The sequence below is a fragment of the Pipra filicauda genome, unplaced genomic scaffold, assembly GCF_003945595.2.
Source record: "Pipra filicauda isolate LSUMZ 115617 unplaced genomic scaffold, ASM394559v2 scaffold82_size2718185_pilon, whole genome shotgun sequence".
Classification (NCBI taxonomy): Eukaryota; Metazoa; Chordata; class Aves; order Passeriformes; family Pipridae; genus Pipra; species Pipra filicauda.
In genome coordinates this window covers 2,001,882-2,023,336 of record NW_024105009.1, presented here as the reverse complement: position 1 = coordinate 2,023,336, position 21,455 = coordinate 2,001,882, and the positions used below count along the sequence as shown (strand labels likewise).

General features: G+C 35.7%; 1 protein-coding gene across 2 annotated transcripts in view; it reads right to left on the bottom strand.

Annotated features, from left to right (window-relative positions):
• Positions 1 to 678: 678 nt before the first annotated feature.
• The window catches only part of KIF18A (kinesin family member 18A), a 32,024-nt gene continuing 11,247 nt past the window's right edge, over positions 679 to 21,455 (bottom strand). For both annotated transcript variants that reach the window (XM_027735715.2, XM_027735714.2), the window contains exons 10-17: positions 18,486 to 18,648; positions 17,763 to 17,927; positions 17,219 to 17,340; positions 16,804 to 17,042; positions 6,747 to 7,233; positions 5,904 to 6,008; positions 2,940 to 3,049; positions 679 to 1,280 (exon numbers count right to left, since the gene is read on the bottom strand). In XM_027735715.2, the coding sequence (XP_027591516.1) occupies positions 1,132 to 1,280; positions 2,940 to 3,049; positions 5,904 to 6,008; positions 6,747 to 7,233; positions 16,804 to 17,042; positions 17,219 to 17,340; positions 17,763 to 17,927; positions 18,486 to 18,648 (1,540 nt within the window). In that variant the 3' untranslated portion in view covers positions 679 to 1,131. The remainder of the gene's footprint in view (positions 1,281 to 2,939; positions 3,050 to 5,903; positions 6,009 to 6,746; positions 7,234 to 16,803; positions 17,043 to 17,218; positions 17,341 to 17,762; positions 17,928 to 18,485; positions 18,649 to 21,455) is intronic.

Sequence of the window (21,455 nt, the reverse complement as noted above, 5' to 3'; positions counted from 1 at the left end):
TAGGTTTAGAACTATGTTTATAGAAGCCTTTTCCAGAGCCAATATTTTCTCAGTTCTCATTACACTACCAGTATGATCCCATGCTCACCACAACCATATCACCTATATCCCTTTAAAATGCACACAGGAGGATTCAGTTCCTCCCATTTCGCTTGGTATTTTTAACTTGTAATGCCTATTTCTTAAGGAATTACTCCTTCCTCTTTGAACTTCCCCAGGGAAGATTTCCTCTGCAACATTGCCTGCTCCTCCCAGAAGTGGTCCTGAAAGCTTATACAGGCAGTTCCCATTTCCTTCTTCAGAAGCCCCTGAAAAATGTCCCTCCAACGTGTCAAGAGTAAATTCTGCAGTGTACTTCATGGCTGGGCTGCAAGCTCCTTGCTTCAGAGAGCTGCCTCTGGTTACTGGACTTCTTCCTCTGGTTTTCCTTAGTTTGGGGAAATTCATATGCTTACATTTGCACAGATCAAACACACTAGAACAATGCTCCTAAGGCCAGGAAGACTGTCAAGGTTACAGTACAACTATACATAAATTACTCTGTTTCTGAATATTAATAATTTACTAGAAGATACAAATAGATGTAGTTTATAATGTAACAGCACTTGTCAAAATTAGACATTTTTCATAAGAGAAGAGAAAAAAAATACATTTTTGTTAGAAACACAATTCACATTATACTGCTCTTAATGAATGTAAAAATTTATTTGAAGTAATTAACACACCTATTTACAGCTGAATTAAATTGAAAAAACAGAACAGAAACATTTACAACCAAGTAACAGACTAAAAACCAGAAAGATAAAAAAAATTAAAAGCAATTTTTGTAAATATTTTTCTGTCTCTTGGCACTACATATGTTATCATCAATAGATGCTAAAAATCTAAAGATAAACTGGCATCTTAGTGCTGAGCGTGAATGTGTTCTAATATTAACATCTGTTATTTGCTTACAAATGAAAAACAACTTTAACATAAGGAAGCTCCAACAAAAATAATTTAGGGGGTCAAACCAAGTTTTCTAACACGTGCATCGAGAGAATTCTCAATTATTTACAAGAGGAAAACGAGAGTCACCCTCTTCTCACTTGCTATCTATCAGTCCTGCTTCGAATGTGGAAGAGCTCAGAACTAAATCCTATTTTTCTTCTTGGAAACGTGAAGTAAAAGATCTTTTGATGTCCTTGATTTAAGGCCCAATGTGACATTTCCTTGAGAAAAGCTTTTAAGGAAGTTTCTTGGCATATCCTGTTCTTGCTTCCTGCTCTTCATTTTCATTTCTAGTGAAAAAAGAAATGCTATTAGAAATAGGGAGACACTCATTCAATAAACATAAGTAGAATTTGGCCAACCTGGACCTCCTTTTCAGAAAATATGCCTAAGAGTTTTTACACATATTTCTTGCCCTTATTGAAAGCCTAATTTTGATGCACAAAAATGTAATCACTCTCAGCTCAGTAATCCAGTGTGTTAATTGCTTAGAAAGTCCAATGATTAGACTCTCAATTGACATGAGATGCTACTAAAAAGGCACAGTGGTCTACACAAAGACGTAGAAGTATGCGAAAATGTTATTAATCCTTACTATTATAGAATAGTATTGAAAAATGAATACTATGCCATTAGAGGAAGTTTTGTCTATTTAATCTGAAAACAGCTCTTCCTCTTGGGAATTTAGTTATGGTTTATTCTTCTCTTTTGAAAATAAATTGTATTTTATGTTTAGTTAAACTTTGAAGAATCAAAAATTTATTCCCTATTTCAGATTGTGGTGCTTCATTACATAGTTTCTTAATTCCTGAGTAGTGACTGACTTCAGTAACTTCCTAAACCAGTCTTTAGTAGTAGATATCGATAATGATGTAACTGTGTATGCACTTTGCCAAATAACAACTATTTGTTAGGCAAAGTTCAGAATCAGATTTTCAGTTTCTAGAAAGTTTACTGTAATACAACCTCAACATCTCTCATGAATGCAAAATAACACATTTTCATATATACTTGCTCCCTCACATCAGTTTTTATTTAAAAACATGTGTGTGCTGTAAAAACCAGTGTATTGCCTGTGCTATTCCATAAGAACAGCAGGTTAAAACTTTAAACTGTCTTGGATCTCCTCTTAACAGCCCAATAAGATCATTAAGTGTATTTCTGAAGATAGAGACAGGAGTCAGCTGGGTAGAGATGAAATGAAAATTGTAAGGATTTAGTGCATTAAAATCTGCTGCAGGTGCCAAGCACTAGAAAAGGCAGAGGTTTTTATAAAATTGTGAACAAAAGACATTTGTGAACGTGGTCTGAAAAAAGTATTTGTAACTTCCACATTTTGTTACAGTTCTCCCAGAGAGAGGCCATGTAATTGTAGCAGACTTCCACAGAATACAACCTGCCAGTGTTTTTATCAGCAATATATTACAGGTAAAATAATTCCTATATGCTGCTTTAAAATAATTTTTTTCCTCAGTTATTGTTTTTGCCCAAAATAGCCCCAAATTTTAAGCAACAGACCTCTGAAAAAACCTGTACCTGTTAAAACAAATCAGTGTGGTGTTGTAAAACAAAGCAAGTAATTAAAAACAGGTACGGTAATTATTAGAGGATTTTACTTCTTGATGAACCACACTCGTGCAAAGACAAAACTGCTAACAAAGTTCACCGAATTTCTCAACAAGTACACAAACGATTTTAGGGTTGGTTTTCCCCAACAACCTCGTAGCAATATTGAATTTTGCTTAGATATCAACTTAGATAACCGGGTTAGACATTGAGATGTTTGTTTTTAATGGACACACCATTCAAACCCATGGCTTCGTGCGCTAACACAGCGACACGTGTGCTGTCGAATTAACAAACCCTTGAGCAGCCACCCTGATTTTGCACCTCCTAAACAAACAAACAGCTACCAGTGCAGCGTCACACGCTCAAGTTTTGACACCTACCAGAGCCTTGGGGCACTCGCAGAGCTGCCTGGCCCAACAGGACGTCCTGTCGGACGCGTTTCGCAGCCACGGGGTCCTGCAGGCCGCCCGACACCGTGTTGGATGTGGAACTGCAAAAGGAGCCAGCAGAGAGTTTCCTTTCAGTACAGTAATTAACCTGTATTACAGCAGTTTAGGCCTTGCCATGCAGAAACACTTTAAGTGATATTATCCAATCGTAACAGAACGCTAAGAAGAAACTAATTTATTGTGCATATCTAGGGATATTATTCCTCTTTTCCCTCTTTAAAAAGTTACAAGAACGTTTCAGACTGTGAAAATAAGAACTAACGTTGCCAATTAAATGTCAAAATGCAGAACAATATGCCACAGTTTTTTTTGGAAATCACAGAAACCAGTTTGGTGGTCACCACACATAAATTATAGTAAGAAATAATCTTCAGGCGTGTTACAAAATCCTTGAAATGACCAAGCTGTGTTTATGGAACAAATCACATTTTTTTATTGCTACAATAATTTTTCCATAGCCTCCAACACAGTTGGAGGGGGTGGCTTCATGGCAGACAATACTTTTTAGCTAAGCTGCAAGAAAGCTGTTATAGCTTCAAATTCATTAAGACAAAACCTCTATATTTTAAAGCCTTTTATGTGATGGACTTAAGGCCTACAGTAAAAATTATGAACCTATCTGATCTCACCCTTTTGCAATTGCCTCACTAACTTCCTCAGTTCCACTCTACAAGACAGCCTCATAAACAAGCTAATTGTATTTACGTCCCAAGTTTCTATGCTTTTCCTATTCTCAAAATAAATATTGTATTATCACCACTTTATAGTCCCCTAAGTTACACTAACTTTCTTAATAATAATTTCCTGCCTAAATGAAAATATACAGCAAGCAGCAAAGACTAAGATTTGCCTTGTGCCAGTCCTAAAAATCTATTCATGATTTACTTCTTGAAGAGAACTTATGCCAATAAGGATTTAATGTGATTTGGTAAAGTAGTCTCTATTACGACTGACTTTTTTCTTATCCATTATCCTCAAAATATGACTGTTTGAAATTATATTTCTAAGGTAGACAATATGTCTGAAATTTACATTTTTATTCTAATGTGATAGGAGCTGAATGAGTGAACCACTTCATGAACCACTTCAAACAGGGACAGCATTGGAGAGAAAACGGGGAAAAAGTAAAGAAGAGAAAGGAAAGGAGGCTCTATCTGAAAAATAAGAGCATATTCCTTCCCTCCTTCACAAATAAGTTTTCATTCCTTTGCTTCATCACCAACCACTAGACAAAACCATAAATAATTTTGGTTTACAGACAATTTACAGTCTGAAGCAGAAGAAATAATCCCTATAAAAGGAATAAAAAGTTGTGGGATTTTCCTGTAGTGGTATTCTAACTTCAGAACTGAGAAATACGTGCTTGAGACACAGAAGAAACAAGATGAACAGAAAGAACTAGTCTTCTGGGAAGAAATAAGCATCTGTATGGCTTGAAATCATTACATAGTTATTACAAAAAGAGTAGTCCAAAAGTTTGTCTTGGAACTTTTACCTTAGGACTAGAGAAATCAGGCTCCAAAAGTTCCAATACCTCTCCCTAAAGGAATCTAGAAAAAACTAGCTTGGTTTCAGAGAGCACGTGATTTATTCTGCTAAATTCATAATGAGCTATTTGAAAAATAGGAAGTATGAGCAGTGCCTCTTTTCTCATTCTAGAGCAATACAGTTTATTTCTCATCCAAGCAAAACAGCTTAGAACAGTATTTGATAACAATTAGAACAGCAACATGAAACTGGACCAGGTGGATTTGTGATCTTCTAGGAAGATTCTCTGTCTCAAAGTTGATAATTTAAAAAAAGTTTCTTCCACATCCTGTGACCTCTCTATAGAACTTGTTCCTACAGTCCTGAAATATTATTCATCAGACTCACGTGGTGGTAGCTCCACTCACTGTCTGACAACTCATAACATGATTTTAAAAAAAGGTTGTGTCAATTTTTGCTTTTGGAAATAGAAAATAGGAAAGAAAAAAATGCAAAAAGCTGTTTCATCAGTACTGACCTCGTAGCTAATCAGGTTTTAAATAAATTAAAAAAAACCCACAAAAAACCCCAAGCAGAAAACCCACAAAAATACAATTCTACTTAGTGTCTATTCAGTTTCAGCTTTTCTGCTGTTCCTACTAACAAGCCTCTTTCAGGGTCATAAAACAGATGTGATGATATGGAAGTTTTTCCTAGAGCAGACCACAAGAACAAAGCCACAGTATTTGAGACTGAAAATTAATTACTGGGAAAAAAAAAAAAAAGCTGACCAAATAAGTATTGTCATATATTTTTTTTCCTCTGCTTTCTGTTCCATGGATCAATTTTTCCTATATGGTAATAATTCTTTTTCTTTTCACACATTGTTAAAGTACAATAACAGTGCAAACTGATAGTAAGGTTCATTCCTTATACTTTTCAAGTGTTGCATACATATTATATATAGTAAAAAAAAAGAAAAAGGCTTATTTTGTTTTAATGTGCAATGATGGCTGGATCATATAAAGACCTTTTGGTATTTTCTAATGTGTTCCAGCAAAGGCAGAACATTTTCAAACAAATCAGAGATTTAATTGATGATGGAATTTCTCTTTTCAGAATTATGTGTCACCTTTCTATTTTGAGTAGGCAGCAGGTACACAAGACATAGTAGTTTATCACTATTAAAACAGAAGTTCCTAAATCAAGGGTTAAAAAAAAAAAAAATAAAAGAAAATGTACTGAACTTGCCAGGAAAAATAAAGAAAATTGAATTGAATTCAAATGTCTTTGAATCAGAACACGTCATCTGCATGTTCAGATGACTTGTAGAAGATGTTTTCAGATTTGAAATGTCATACTGAAACCGAAGTAAGAACACAAGTGAATACAAACTCATCTTGTATAGAAGAGTTCGTTTAATCTTACCTTAATACCTTCCTTTTTCTCTGAGCAGCAGAAGTCATTGCCATATATGAGGGTTTCTCAAATGCTGATGCAGAATTTTTGTTTTTTAAGGAAGCGAGATCAAGCCTGAAATCACAGAACCATAGAATCAGCTGGGCTGGAAGGGACTTCTGAGATCATCAAGTCCAACCATTGATCCACTACCACTGTGGTTACTAGACCATGGCACTAAGTGCCACATCCAGTCTCTTTTTAAACATCTCCAGGCATGGAGAATCTACTGCTTCCCTGGGCAGCCCATTCCAATGTCTGACCACCCTCTCTGTAAAGAAATTCTAATATCTAACCTAAACCTCCCCTGGCACAACTTGAGACCATAAAAGAATTATGCTTTTGTAGAACACATTCTTAGTAAAAGTGAATTTGTTCTTAACTGTAAATATATGCTGAGCTGGAAACCAAAACTCATTTCACTGATATTACTCGAGGCAGCTTTGCAGACTTCACACAAGCATGGCATCTCTCAGTGTGGAGAGGTTAAATGTCCATTTTACAGACTAGAAACATAAGGCTGAGAGGAAGCAGCTTGCCTGGAGCATCACAACCAATTTCAAAAGCGCTCTATTTCTTTTCAATACCTATCTTATAAAATAGGATGAGCTTCCAACTTTATCTGTTGTCACTAACACACCACCGTTTTCGAATAATGGCAGAATTGAATCGGATATTGGTCAAAACCGAGGGTTTGATTTTCAAAACGCTGCATTTACAAATAAAACGGACACAAATGGAAAAACCCAGCTGTAAAGATGCACAGGATTAAATTATTTGGTAATATTTCTTGCCCCCATACGAGGAAAATACCTTTGCACAATGCTGCTGCTGCAGGGCTGTGACTCCTTCACGGGTGAGTACGCGGGCGTTTCAGTTGTTTCGTCTGTGCCTTCGTAGAGGATTATTGTTGAGTTCATGATGGCTTCGCTGCACTCGGGGATCACATCCTGTGTCGTGTCCATAACACTGGCCTTTTGCACTGGTGTATCTGTGCCTTGGGCACTGACATCCTTGAGGCCTGCAAGGTGCAGAGCCTTCTTTACCACAGCCTCTGTGCAACAGCTCTGTGCTGGCTTTCGGCAAGATTCCGGGGTGTACACTATGGGGTGGACTTCCTTGGCGAGAGAATCCTCCAGGTGCTGCAGACTGGATGGCTTGGATGCAGCTGGACTTTGAGCTGCTACTGGAGAGTCCATTAGCTTCCTCCTCGTTCTTTTCTGTGGTGGGTCTGTATATTCTAATGCTTTTGGTGTATTTTTAGTCATTTCCTGCGATGGTGTACAGGTACAAGAGGTACCTGTGAAACACAAGTAACAATGGTTACCACACCGACCTATACCTACTGCTCAGATCTTGCTTTTTCCCTCCTCTTCCCTACCGAGACAGAAGTTATTAGAAAACTTAGCTGAAATTATTACAAACACTATTTCATTTACATATTAGTTTGATGATACAAATGAAATTATTTCTATTGCAGCATGGTCTAGATGGTGTTTGTTCTGTGACACTCAAAGTATTATAAATATGCATAGGTTGGTGTAGTTAATTCCAGAGATAACATAAATAATCACAAGGAAGATATGACACACGACAAGAGGGAATGGAATAGTAAGAGTCTTGAAAATGCTCACATTATCATGATAAAACTCATATTTTAAGATGGTACAATCACAGTAATCTAAGCTGACTTCTGATCACAGCCATTTTTATCTCAGCAGGTACCATGCAGAATAATGAGAGGTTCTTGTAAAAGGAAGGACATAGAACCACTTAAGAGGGACAAAATTCTCTGACATTGCAAAAGAGAATGTAGGGTTTTGGAAAAGGGAAAACAAAGAAGTCACTTGGATTCTGCCATCCTAATACATCAATTGTGTGGAGCAAAGCTCTTTAACACCTCCCCATGCCCTCAAAAATAAAGCAAGCAATGTAGCAGTAACTGGCCATTCTCATTCATCTTGATTTAAATAATTTTTCTTGAAATGTTATAATATTTCTATTTTCAAGCAGGTGGTAGTAAAGGTAATGTCCAAAGTAAGACAGAAATGGCCTTTTTTAATTCAAGTTTTCAGTAAAGGAGAGTCATTTTAAGACACAGCCCACTGTTCATATAGTTAGGCAAGTGGTGACTTACACAGTTAAAAACAAAAAATTAAGGAATTTTTTTAAAAAATAAATCAAGAGCAGGAGAGGGTTGTCAAAACCCCAAGTGCTTCTATATTTAACTTCCAGTGCAAATTTAAGAAGTGAAGCCTAGTATCCTTAAAATGCCTATGGATTGGCTCCACTTCAGCTGGCAGCCACAACTTCATACTTCTCTTTTCTGCATTGCCTACTACATGCCTATAAGCAACTAAACTGCAAAAAGAACTCCTGCTTTTTAAATTGCTGCAAGTTACTCAGGAATTAGCTATGGTATTCCTACAGCAGTGATGATAAATATTTATTTCTTCTAAAATTTCATTTTATTTTTGCCTCAGAGTAAGAAAGTTATTTTGAACTCCTCAGTCTGAATGCTTCTATAGTTCTCTCTCATGTGTTAGCACTTAGGGCATTTTAGCTGTTCCAAAAAAGTCCTTTGAAGAGGAGGAAGATTGATTAGAAACACGTATGTATTGCATTATTCTACCTCCACAAGTTTGATTTCTTACAGAAAACAAGGCTTAAATGATTGTAGCCTTTTCTCTGTTTACCACTTCTCAGCCCCCATTTAATTTTAACCTCATTGCTCAGTTGCAACTCAATTTGCCAAGATGCTTTAAGAATGCCAGTTCCCCAAGAAATCAGATATCTTATGGAAAAGACCCAAACAAGATCCTCTTTGAAGGAAAGGTGATGAAGGATGATCCCAGCACCTACACCCTTTGGTACCAGACACGCCATAGGATGGATTCCTCATGCCCAGCTATGAGATTATGCTCAATCAGAAGATACAAAATAGGGTTATAAGGAGAGAGCAAAGGATTTAAAGACTACAATGAGACCCAGACATGTTCTAGGAGGAGGGAACAGGTAGTATCAAAGTGTGTACAAGTAACAAGTAAATTAGATGCTAATATATAGGTCACAAATCTATTCTGTGTTGCCAGAACTTAATTCAATGACAACACCATTGCAAAGAAAAGCAAACATTTATTCCTCACGCAAGGGCTCAGTTTCAGAGTGAACAATGTTTAAACCACCATGGTTCAACAAATATGTAACACCTTATCCAACAGTGCAGAAGCAAGAAAGGCAGGTTAATTTAAGAGAAACTGTTTATGAGAAAAGACATCTGGACAATTACATGAACAATTACAATTCTATTATGCTGCTTTCACTTTGAAGAAACACATACATGGAAGACTCAGGCCCAAGAGGACGACCTGACATGAAATAACTGAATTGTGAATTTGTGTATGTGTGTGCCTATGTACAATTCACCTCACGTATGTACAAGGTTTCTTTCTCATAAAATGCAAAATATGTTATTTTCTAATATCTTGTCTAATCCATGGTCAGCATTTACCAGAGGAAATGCAGAAGGTTGCTGGGACACAGTAGCTTGATTGTAATCTAAACACTAAGCTAATTCAGGATATTCCCCATGAGCAGTGGAATGGAAAGGGTAGTAAAACAGGGCCTGTGTGTTTCCCAATAAATCTTTACCTCTCCCTAAAATAACATAAGCCCACTGTGATGAAGACAGATTTCTCCAAAACTTGGTAGGACTTTGTTAGTAGCAAGCAAGAAACTTATTTATAAACATTTTAAAATATGTGCTCTCTGACACTATCAACAATGCTATGCTTCATTAATGTGCTTGCTTTTTAATTGTTTTAATGAGTACAATACATTCTTCAGTGTAAAAGACTAAAACATCTTTGAAAAAAAAAATAATTTCTAGTTATCACAACCAAAAATTGAAGGCAAAACCTTTTTTTAAAAGACTTTTGACAGCTCATAGTCTTAAATACAAGAATAAGCTTCATCTGATCTAGTGTTCGAAATAACTATCCATTAAACGCCTCAGGACACATTTAAAATATTCATTTATTAGGTTTTCCTCCTGCTTATATGCATCTGAATGTGTGTTTCGGGAAAAATAATGGTTAGAATTCTATTAGGCTGTTGTTACATTAGGACGGGGAGGTTTCAGTTTCAGAAAGTTTGCTTACTGTAAGACACTGAGGTTTTGCTAATGTCCTAAAGTTACTAGAAGGAAGTCTGATGGAGAAACATTTTGGTGGGAGTGCCAAGTCTTAGAAGCTTCTCCAGGTCTAAATATTGGAAGCATTTTTAAATTAACTGTAAATGCAAGCATTTAAATCATGAACTAAATACGTAAAGAACAGAAAAGTACTGCCAATATAAATAATTTGATGAATTGCATCACAGTGAATGGCATTTCATACTGTAATACAAGTAAATTAATAACTAGTTACAGCAATTCTGTATAGGACAAATATAAGCTGTTACTAAGAACCAACACCCATTTTTAAAACCATTTTATTTCTAGAAATTTGGAAAGCATATAAAATATTTAAGAAATGTCCCTTCCCATTGCTTTTTGTGAGAATATTAGGTTGGTCCTAACACAGTAAACAAACATCACCAGCAACCTCATATTTAACTTGGTTTCACTAAACAACATAAACCAAACATGATGTGACAAAACCAACCCCAAAATTCCAATTCTTGTTTAACTTCTTGTTACACAGTATATGGCTCCAAACAGTTATGATCTAAAGGCAAACTAAAATACAGCTAGAAAAACATTTCTTTATTTTGAATATAAGGGATTGCCAGTGTTTTCTTATGAAGGAAGCAAGATCTTGAAGCTAGTTGCTAATTTTTTTGCAAATTCTTTTAAAAATTACCATTGAGAAGCCTAAATAAAATGAGCTCAGACAACAAAAGGTTCCACAAAAGCACTACTCCCATAAAGTGCTAAATATATGGTACTGAAGATGATACAGTGGTGGACCAAGTAGGGCTATTTGTATTTCCTTAAAGAACAAATCTAAATAGTTCCTGAATGGATGTCTAATGGTAATCATTAAGTGCTGTCATTATTTTCCTACTGATAGATAAACAACATACTCCAACTCTACAGAAAATCTCCAAACCTGTTCCATAATATAAATAATTACATTTATGGTTTATATTTGCTTCACAGTTTTACAGCCAGTTCAATCTTTTGCATCATAATGATCATCATGATTCAGTAATATTATTTTTTATTTCATACACAAAAATGAATCACCATATACTTTAAAAAACATCAGCAGTTAACCTGATGGAGTTGCTTAAAAGAAAAATTTAGAAGTTATATTTCCTTAGATAGTGCTTTCAGCTACAATGCTTCTCTTTAAAACTAAGCATTATGCCAAATATATTTCGGGTAAGAGATCGTGTTATTTGCTGATCTTTAATTTCAGGCTGATGTTTATATAAGATAATTGTCAGAATTCTTTAAGGTATAATTTTTCTTAAGAGGTTTACTCAGAAATCAAAAGCAAAAGCCATCCTCCACTAACCAATCACCCCCACCAAATGATATGAGGTGGTTTTGGCCCTTAGTTTGCCACATCATCTGTCCTAAAAGACTGCTCAGAAGTACTGATTTATTGGACAAGAAACACAGCAATATTAGATATCTACAGCCCTGTGTGTTAATACAAAAAGCAGAACGCACTATCTGTGAAACATGAGTCACAGCAAAAGTGAGCAGAGCTCATGACAAAACAACTCATGAATTGAGTTAGTGCTAATTGACATTAGGGGCAAAATAACGGCCAAGACTTCTCTTCTTCTAGAACTCATGCTAATAACATGCATAAGGGGATTATGTCTGGAAACTGTGCTAAATTAAGTCTACCAGGTTGTTCTGCTAAAGTGATATCAAATATTAATGTATTCATTTCAATAAACATTTCTAGGCTACCACTGATTGATCCAATTACAATACTAATCATACATTTTCATTCTTTTAACAACTGACTCATGGAATTCCAAATTGCAAATGAGGTCTGGTCAATGCATTTCAATTATTTAATATTCATACTCAAAAGCATCACTGGGATGACCAATTTCACTACAGGTTCACAGGCAAGAGCTGTGAACTGAAAAAGGCTAAAATGCAGGCTGCATTCTTGTGAGTCCCAGTGATCTGGGACTATTTTACTCAGCATGAGAAAAAATACTTAGAAGTCATATAAGACAATGTGAAAAGGCTTCTCTTTCCTATATACAAGACACACACTTCTACTTTTAATCAAGTCTTTTACTATGTACAATTACACCCCAATTTTTCCTGCCATACCAAGTAGAAAATTGACTTTACTTTCGGATGTTTGTGACAAGGGGAGGCAATGAATGCCTTGTCTTTTCTTTTTTACTTTCCTATAAATCAATTCCAGTCTCTCAATGGTAATGTACAGTAAGGCTTCTGGAAATGGGATGCCTGAAACAATGCCAAGAACTTTCCCATTCACAGAAATACTTGCAAATACCAGTCAGAGCTTTCCACCCATCAGTCCACACTCTGAATACTGTGTGGCTGTCCATTAATAAACACTCAAGAATGGGCACCTGAATACATTTTTAAATGAACTTGTTTTCATAGCCTGTGTTTTCCTTGATACAAACAGTTAAACTGTTCATAAGACTGCACATTTATGGTTACATGAAGCATACACAAGTTTAATCTAAACTTTTGACATATTTGTAAAAAAAGAGATATGGGAAAACTAACATTTTCTCTACAAAAAAAACCAAAACTCTAATTTATAATTAAATCAGAATTTTACAGAAGGTGTTTAAAGGTTTTAAAGTTTAAAGGAAAAACAAAATAGGAGGTGGTCAACTCCTGTCATGTGCTTTGGCAAAGCATATGAACTTTAATTAGCTTTCACTTGAAATCAAGAGTTTTTAAGCACAAGGATGGACTACCTTGATATCTTGGACATAGAAACAGATGTTGAATGATGGTCAGAGAGCACCTTGATCTTTTCCTCCCCCACTGTGACTTTATATTATTTAATATATAGGAGACTCTTTCCAATGAAGAAATCTTCATTAGAAACAAAGATTTAGGCATTACTGTGAATCAGCTCAAATTCTTTGCTATTTTGAAACTCCTAATAGATAGAAGGATCTTAATAAGGTAATATGAAAACCACTTTATACAATAAAGTAAGAACATTTAGAATATATTTCAAGAACGTATTTTTGTTGAAGACTTGTAACAAAACCTAGAATAAAAACCTTTTACCTTTGCTATCCTTCTCTTTACTCTTTTTAGGTTCTTTTTCCACATCAACTACTAGTTTAACTTCCTTCTTCAGAATCAGCTAGTGCAATGTAGTTAATTCCAAAGGAACACAGAAGAAGTTAAGGCCCTGCTTTCACAGCTTTTCCTACTCTGCAGAAATGATTTAGCAGCTTTGGCCTTTTGGAAGCGGTGCTTATAATCACAAAAGTTATTTATGTGACTTAAAGCATTTTAAATTTTATGTGAAAACACTCAATGACAATTCATTTGCATTTGAACATTGTCATGGTTCTCTCAAAGAGCTGCAGGCAAAAGTTTAGTGCCATTAAAAAAGTTCCTGCAATGATTACTGCCCCATGTTCTGCAACACCCACAATTCAGCACTGGTTGAATTTAAATACAGATGGTTTTTGAATCACTACCAATTTAAACACACAGCAACTAAACAGGAACTTGTAGTTTGTTAGTGACTGGAACTTCCAGTTATGAATAAGGCACATGTACTACATATATCCCTAGATACTACCAAGTTTAACAAAAGAGATGCAATTATTTATTTCATAAGCTTACAGTGAAGAGGAACAAATATTTTCCTTGTAAGGCTTAGTATTTTCTACACGAGTACCATCTCATTTTTGCAGAGGGATTTTACCTCAAAAAAAAAAAAAATAGTCTTCCAAATGTGTTCAAAAGTAATACATCACATTTGTTACTAGTAGACACTCCCTTCCTCAATCTAGATGCTCAACTTTCACATGAAACATTACATTGCCACCAATTAACTTTTGTATCCTCTCCCCCAAAATTTAGAAAAGATACTTCGAGACACTAACACAAGGCAACATATATTAAATGGGAGATTTAAAAAAAAATTACTGCTCTCAACTTAGACCATGAAAAATAAGAACCAAGTCACAAAAACTGAAGTGCATTGCTCTTTCCTGCTGATAAGATGAAGGTCCATGAAAAAATGTTAAATTTGAAATATGGATTTTTATACAAGGAATAATGACCACTGTGGTTTTTTGATTATTTTCTTTTTTATTTTTTTTTAAACAATCTTGGAGCAAAACACTACTTCCTTCCCAATATCTTGAACAAATTATAAATAATAAAATATCAATGCACCAGAGGTGCAAGGGGATATGTATAAATCTTCCTTTTTATTTGTTCATTAAGTTCTTAGGTCAGCTCTTGCTAACATTTGCTAAGCATACTTCTGAAATGACTTTAGGAAGCAGGAATTGGATTCCTGAATAATTTATTTCATTTTAAAGGAAAAGAGAAATTACTACATCCTTCCTATTTCTGATCAGGATGCTGCCCTCGTATTACTTCGTATTTCCCCATGTTAATGTAATTTTTCTGATTTATGGTTTTTTTTTAGAAATTAATTTCCATGACAATATCATTTAATAGTTCAATGTATTTTAAATATAAATTCAAACACACAATTGAAGAGGAGCTATTTAATTACATTTGTCTTGTGCTGAACAGAAAAAAATTTAAAGCACTGATAAGTGGATTACTTTTTTCCACCACAACTTCCAAGATGCATTGATACGACTGTATCAACACCAATAATATTTTAGGTAACCTTCCCTTAAAGGTTACAAAATTTCAGGGAGTTGTTTCTGCCATGTTTTATACCTCATCTAATTAGGGGGAAAGGAGTGAAAGTAACCTCTCCTATTTCCTTTTCCAAAGAAAAAGACGCAAACAAAAAAATCACCGCGGTACCAAAAAAAGATTTCCACGGACATCTTCAGGCAAATACACAATTTACAGCCAAAGAAAGTCCATCTTAACTGAAAACTACAGTGTCTATTTACTTAGGGGAACATACAAGTCAATAATATTTAGAAAGAGAGAATAATTGGAATACCTGCACATAAGGTTTTCAAGACAACCTCTCAAATAATATCTAATTATTTTAATGAAGTGAAATGTTCACGTCTTAACAGTTTGTGTAGAATTTAAATAAATACTCATTTTAGTGTTAATTTCAGTAAGAACAGATCAGGCCTCTTGCAACACAGGACTTCAAGAAAGGTGGAGAAGAAGCAGATTAATCAAGAACTCTAACAAAGCTTACTAGTATCAGGAATTAAAATTCACAACAATGGTAACCCACATATAACAAAACAGAGCCACTACAATCAATACTTAGTTACAGAGCTTCTGGATTAGCCTTTGGGTACATCTCCCTACCTATTCTGCCAAAAAAAAAAAAAAAAAAAAGTTCCCCAAAAGCAAAAAAAGCCAGTATGTAAAAATACATGCCTATGATATAAAATAAATAACAACTTTCAACCTTGCTGAATGAATCCCTGACTAGCATGGGCAGAATAAGAAATGTAAGCATGCAAGTCTGCAAACTTTCTTTCCCTTCTTTCTGAAAACACAAAAATAAACACACACTAAAAAGAAAACCCAATCCAAACCAAAAATCAACTGAAAACGCCACTCATGCAAAAACCCCCAAAAAACTCTAGAACAGCCTGACATTCAACACAATCTGACCTTTACGTTACAGACAGTGAGACACTGGGTATCAACTATCTGGCATCATCTACAGTGACACAAACACATGCCAAAAATCACATATACACTTAATCAGAACAGAGGCAATAAACGGTTTTGACAAAATAAGTCTCAAGCTGTATAGAGGAAGAAAGCCAAAGAAAGGAGGGAACTAGTTTCACAGTTCTCCAGGGGTCAATGCTCTTTTATGACTACCAGCTTTTGAGAAGCTGAAGTAATATTTATCTGTTTTTCCCTGGTTACTTATGGATGTCTGTCAATGTTATGGATTAGCAGCTTTAATGAGAAAGTCCCAGTGTGTTGTGTGCTGTCTATCCAGAGCACAAGACAAGCACTGGCCCACAGCAGTTGCACTAAAGGCTGAGATTTTGCTTGTCATCCACCAGAACAGCACCTTGCATAAGGATTTTTCATCCCTTTTTTCACCCAGACTATGCTCCAGGGCAACTCACTTTACATCTAAAGGAGAAAATGCCAGCTATGTAGAGTTACAGAGGAAAAATGGGGCCACCAGGATACAGCAAAACAGTCAATTCCACGGTAGAAATAGTGAATGCTTTGATTCTTGGAAAAATAAATACAATAAAACTTTGTACTAAATTGATTCCAGGTGAACCTGTAATTAATACAAAATATCATCTCCCTCAAGGCTATCACTAGAAATTGTGCAAACCTGTAGTACTTGCTTAACATTTCAAATCAGTCCAACAAAATTATAACTGACTGACACTATGATTCCTTTTCCATCAATGTAATCTGAAAGATCTAAATGGAACTCTTAATAGCACTCACAGGATCTACAAACATTGATACATGGGGCACGTTACAAGAAGGAGAGGATGGAGTCATCTGTTGCAGTATGAATGAAAAAGTCATTGAAAAAGTTAACTTCTTTTTTATGTTCAATTAAGAATGGTGTATGATTTATAAAGAGTCTGAGGCTCAATTTTACATCTGGCTTCAATATTTGCAGAAGTGTGCATCCACTGCCTTTATGGATGACATCTGGCTTCTGCAGAACACATTTACAGGTTTTTCCAACAGAGAACAAATTAATTATACACTTACGGCACGGGGTGTTTGGTCTGCTCACAAGCTGTGGGAATGCAAAGATAGCTGACATGTCTACTTCATGGGTTTGATTTTGATCCTTTTCTTCAGTCTGGTCAGCCCAAGCTACTGATTTTTGTCTTTGAATAAGCTGCTCAACCTCCCCAAACTCAGTCTCAGTTAAATCATTTGTCAACCCAGCTTCTTTCAAAGTCAGGTGTTGCTTGCGAAGAACTGGAAGCAAAGTATTTAGGACTCTGTAAAACAGCAAGAGGCAAGACAAGTTTGCTTAAGTAAACACAATTCTTACCCAGAAAACAAAAATAAATCTTGTTTCTGTTTCAATTTAAACTAAATTCTCTGAATAGGTCTTCTGAAGTTATAAGTGTTGGAACATGAAGTCTTATCACACCTGCCATGAAACCATACTTACTTTTCTGTTTGCTTATAATACTGGTCTTGAAGGGACACCAGAGCTAACATGTGCTTAATCTGTGCTTTCAGGTCCTGAACTTCTAGGTTTAAATGGCAATACTGCAGATCTTGACGAAGTTCCTTTGGGGAATTGGGGAGAAAAAACCAAAATCAAACAACTGCACATCAAACTGATAGGGAAAAACTAAAATTTAAGCTAAAAAGTAATATTAATTCAACCAATATTGAAAAGTAAATGTGGAGTGGAGTTGTATTATGATAAGGAAGTTTTATGGCAGAAAAGTATGAACTGTTTGATTTTTCTTCACATGCATAAGTATTGCTTTGTAGATTCCTTTGACCAGTGGTGGGTGTGCTGCAATCAGCATTAAGAATCCAACAGGCACATGCTCACCTATGCAAGCCCAAAGACATCTTCGCCTTTTTTTCTGTATCCTCACATACTTTATTTCAATTATTAAACTGTTCTTAACTCATAGGTTTTACCCTTTCTCCAATTCTCCTCCCCATCCCCAACCCTGACCAAGTGAAAGGCATTTTACCTTTGGAATACACCCATCTCGACCCAGAAGACGCATTTCGTTTTCAACACGGTGCAGCCATTTGGTGTTTTCCTCAAAATGTTTGACCTCCTCTTCTTTTTTCTTCTGCATGTGCACAGAGTGGATATTAAGTACTGCAAGCCTTTGATCCCGCTTGCAAGTGGCCTGAAAAAAACAAGAATTAAAAAAAAAGAAATTAGCATTTGAGGGGAAAACCTTCAGATTATGTTTACCAAATCCTCTCTCTATGTAAAGATTTCTTTTCCTTATTTTTATGTAACATAAACAAATAATCCCTAGTTACTCAAGTATGAAAGTGAAGAAGCAATTTTATCTGCTTTGTTTTCCTGAACGTGTCCTAGAAAAACCCTAATAAATAAAATATTGGGCAACAGGAAAATCCTCTATCTGCAAGGATCAAGTTCTTCCCATGTTTTGCTGAAATCTGGTAACCAAAAGGCTCAAACCCAGCAAGCTGGATACGAATGAGGTAGTATTCTAAGTCCTAACAAGGGAAAGGGTACTCTTTCTGTTCAGAGGACAACTACACTCTGCTGAATACCTCAAAAATTAGGTTACTAATGCAATAGTCATAGAGAAGTGATAATCAGTGTGTCCCATTTTAATTAAATTAACTCACTGCATAATTACTTAAGCAAAATATACACGTGAATATAGCAAAATGAAGAGATGATACCTTGCAGTACATTACAGAAAACTCACCTTTTCTACTTTTTCTTCAGAGCACATCAGTCGAATTTGTTCATGACATTGATTATGGTAGTATTTCTTCAGTGTGTTTTCTTTTAGTTTCTTTTCCATGTTGAGGTATTCTTTTCTGATTTCCTCACGGTTTGCAAACACATTTTTAAGGGTTTCTTTGTATCTAGAACCAAAGGATAAGAATAAATAATTAATTACTTACTGAACACTTTTTATGGCCATCTCATTTAGAAGCAGATATTTCAATTCCAAGTTAATAAAATAAATATAAAGAACTTAAGAGGAAATAAGTGAAGCCTGTTATATATGAACACTAAATAAAATGTCAATATATAAGAAAGGGTTTTATGTATTCGAACTGAAAATGAGATGTAAAATTCTTAAGAGGTCACTAAAAATAAATCTTGTTGTATTTATGAAGATGACACTGGGATTTAAAAGAAAAGCATCTGAAACTTCTCACATAAGTCTTATCTGTACCTCCCAAAGATGCTAAATAGCTATGTTATCTACTTTTTATACCAATTTATTAAACAGATCAGACCACTGCTGCCATAGACACAAAAGGTCTTCAAAAAACCTGCCAGCTATCTCTCAAAAAAGGAGAACCAAGAAAGTCTTTAGTTGCTCACGTTCCCTGAAGTTGTACAATTTTAATCACTAATGGACAACAAAAACATGGTCCATGTTCTGATTTTAACTCATAGCAGGCTAATAGTGGGGAAAACCCAAACTAGTAGATGGTACTCAAAGAGTTATTGAGTAACCAGTTATCTGTTTATCCCTACTCTGCAACACAAATCAGAATAACAAGGATAAGGAGAAACTCTGGAAGCGTTGCCACGTTGCAACATAAGTTTCAGTGGTGGTACCTGTTCACTTCACTCCTGAGCACTGAAAATGCAACAGTACAGAACAGCCCAAAAGACACTGTAGTATATCTCAATAATGACCAACTTGTATGCAAAGCATTTCATAACATCCTATGTTGTTAGAACTCTACATAAGAATAAAGACACAGTTTAACATGCAAATGTTCTAAAGACATGCAACATTTGAGGTTGCTACAGTGTTTAGCAATAAAAACAAAAAAAATCATAAAATTAAGTATTGTAAAATTGCTAAAAAATAACACAGGCTGAATTACAGAGCAAGTTGCAGAGACATTCTTGCCATGTAACTGACTTCTTGCCAGTACTTCAGAAGTAGCAATTCTATTTCACAGTCTAAAGTATGAGTAACTGAGCCCCTTATTCTAGGGTTTCACTACTCTCCTTTTAAAAAGAAAGAATTAAGAAAAGAATTCTTCTGCACAGTTTTAAAAATAAAGCAGTTTTCCCTAAGTGTCCAGAGAATGCTATCATATCTAGGTAAAAATGCATATTAAAACAGAGAAGTATTATTTCTTTAAGGAGCCATTACGGGTTAATGGCTGGACACTATGATCTTCCAGGTCTTTTCCAACCTAAAAGATCCTACGATAATGCAAGTCAGCTGCAGTGTATCCGAGTTCTTACCCTACACTGTTACTATCTGTACTACTATACTATCTATTGCACAATTGCAGAATTTTTGCCCTCCATAGTATCCATAGAAACACAGTTCCTCCCAGCTGCCTGGGAAACACAGTAATAAGGAATCCGAGTGAATCCTCCCTCTGTTTCCCTCACAGTAAAAACTTGGGCATAATTTAGGAGAGGGTGCACATCCTGATTCTACATACAGTCCTCATGAGGAACTATTACCAGTAAATGTGTACCCATAATCATCTGTGCCCCAAAGACAGCATCAAGTATAGAAGCCTTTGCAAAGTTCCTGCCTTGAGCTGGATTCACTCATTCAATAAGCACACTTCTATTCTTATGGAGTTAGCTTTACCCTCTCTTCTTCCCTTGAAAAATTACAGGGTGAGAACCCTCTACACTGCCTTGTCTCAAAGTGCTCATGGACCTGTTGGCTGTAGCTCCAAAGTCAGCATCCACTGTCTACCTCAACAGGCTTAAGACTTGAAGGGCTGGCAGACAACACGACTCCAAGCTTCAGACAGATGGAGAAGGAATGATTTCTGGGTTTGAAGAAGCAAGTGCAATACTCAGTGAGTCTCTTTCAGGTGACAGTGAAGCAAAAACCATGGGTAGTTGGACTGAAATACAAGCTCATGGATAAGACTCTTTCCTGCCCCAAACAAGAGGGAGAAGGCAGCACAATACCTTCAAAACCTGTAAGTGAACGTGGGAGAAATCAACTCATCACCCACACCATCAGTAGGATGAACCTGACAGGATATTCATGAGGAAGAACAGAATGAGATATTCACTTTATTTCTGATATTTAGAGGGAATAGGATAGGCTTACATGTGGCTCTATGGATATGCCATAACATTAAAATGCAAACATTCCCTGACCAACTAATCTTGGCATAGAATATGTCCAGCATTTTGAAAAGATATTTTAGAGACCTCGCCCTTGACTGACTCTTCCCACACACAAGGAATGAAATAAAGGGCAAATCACAGGAAATTAAATCAATCTTAAAGACATACAGTGCAAAAATATGCAGGGAAACTGTCAGAACTATCAACATGACTTAGAAGCCCACACTTATTTTGAAAATTAAATTTAAATAACCTGAATGAGAAAGTTTATTGAAATGCCTGGGATGCCAGTAAAACAAAGCATAGTTAGAGAACATTTTGCTTTTGAATGGGTTTTTACTTCACCTCAGCAGGTTTCCCAGGTTAAAATCCAGGACATTCAAAGGGCCAATTAAAAAAAGCTAAGTGAATCAACCTAGGTTAATAATTCTCAGAAATACGTGATGAGATATGCAGAGACAGACCCAGAAAGACTTTCACACCAACATCTTACTTTCTCATGGAATAGATTGACTTCCTCAACAAACTGATACTTCACATCTTAGTTTGTTACTTTTTGTGGGCTCTCTTGAGACAGCCCCATGAGAGAAGATCA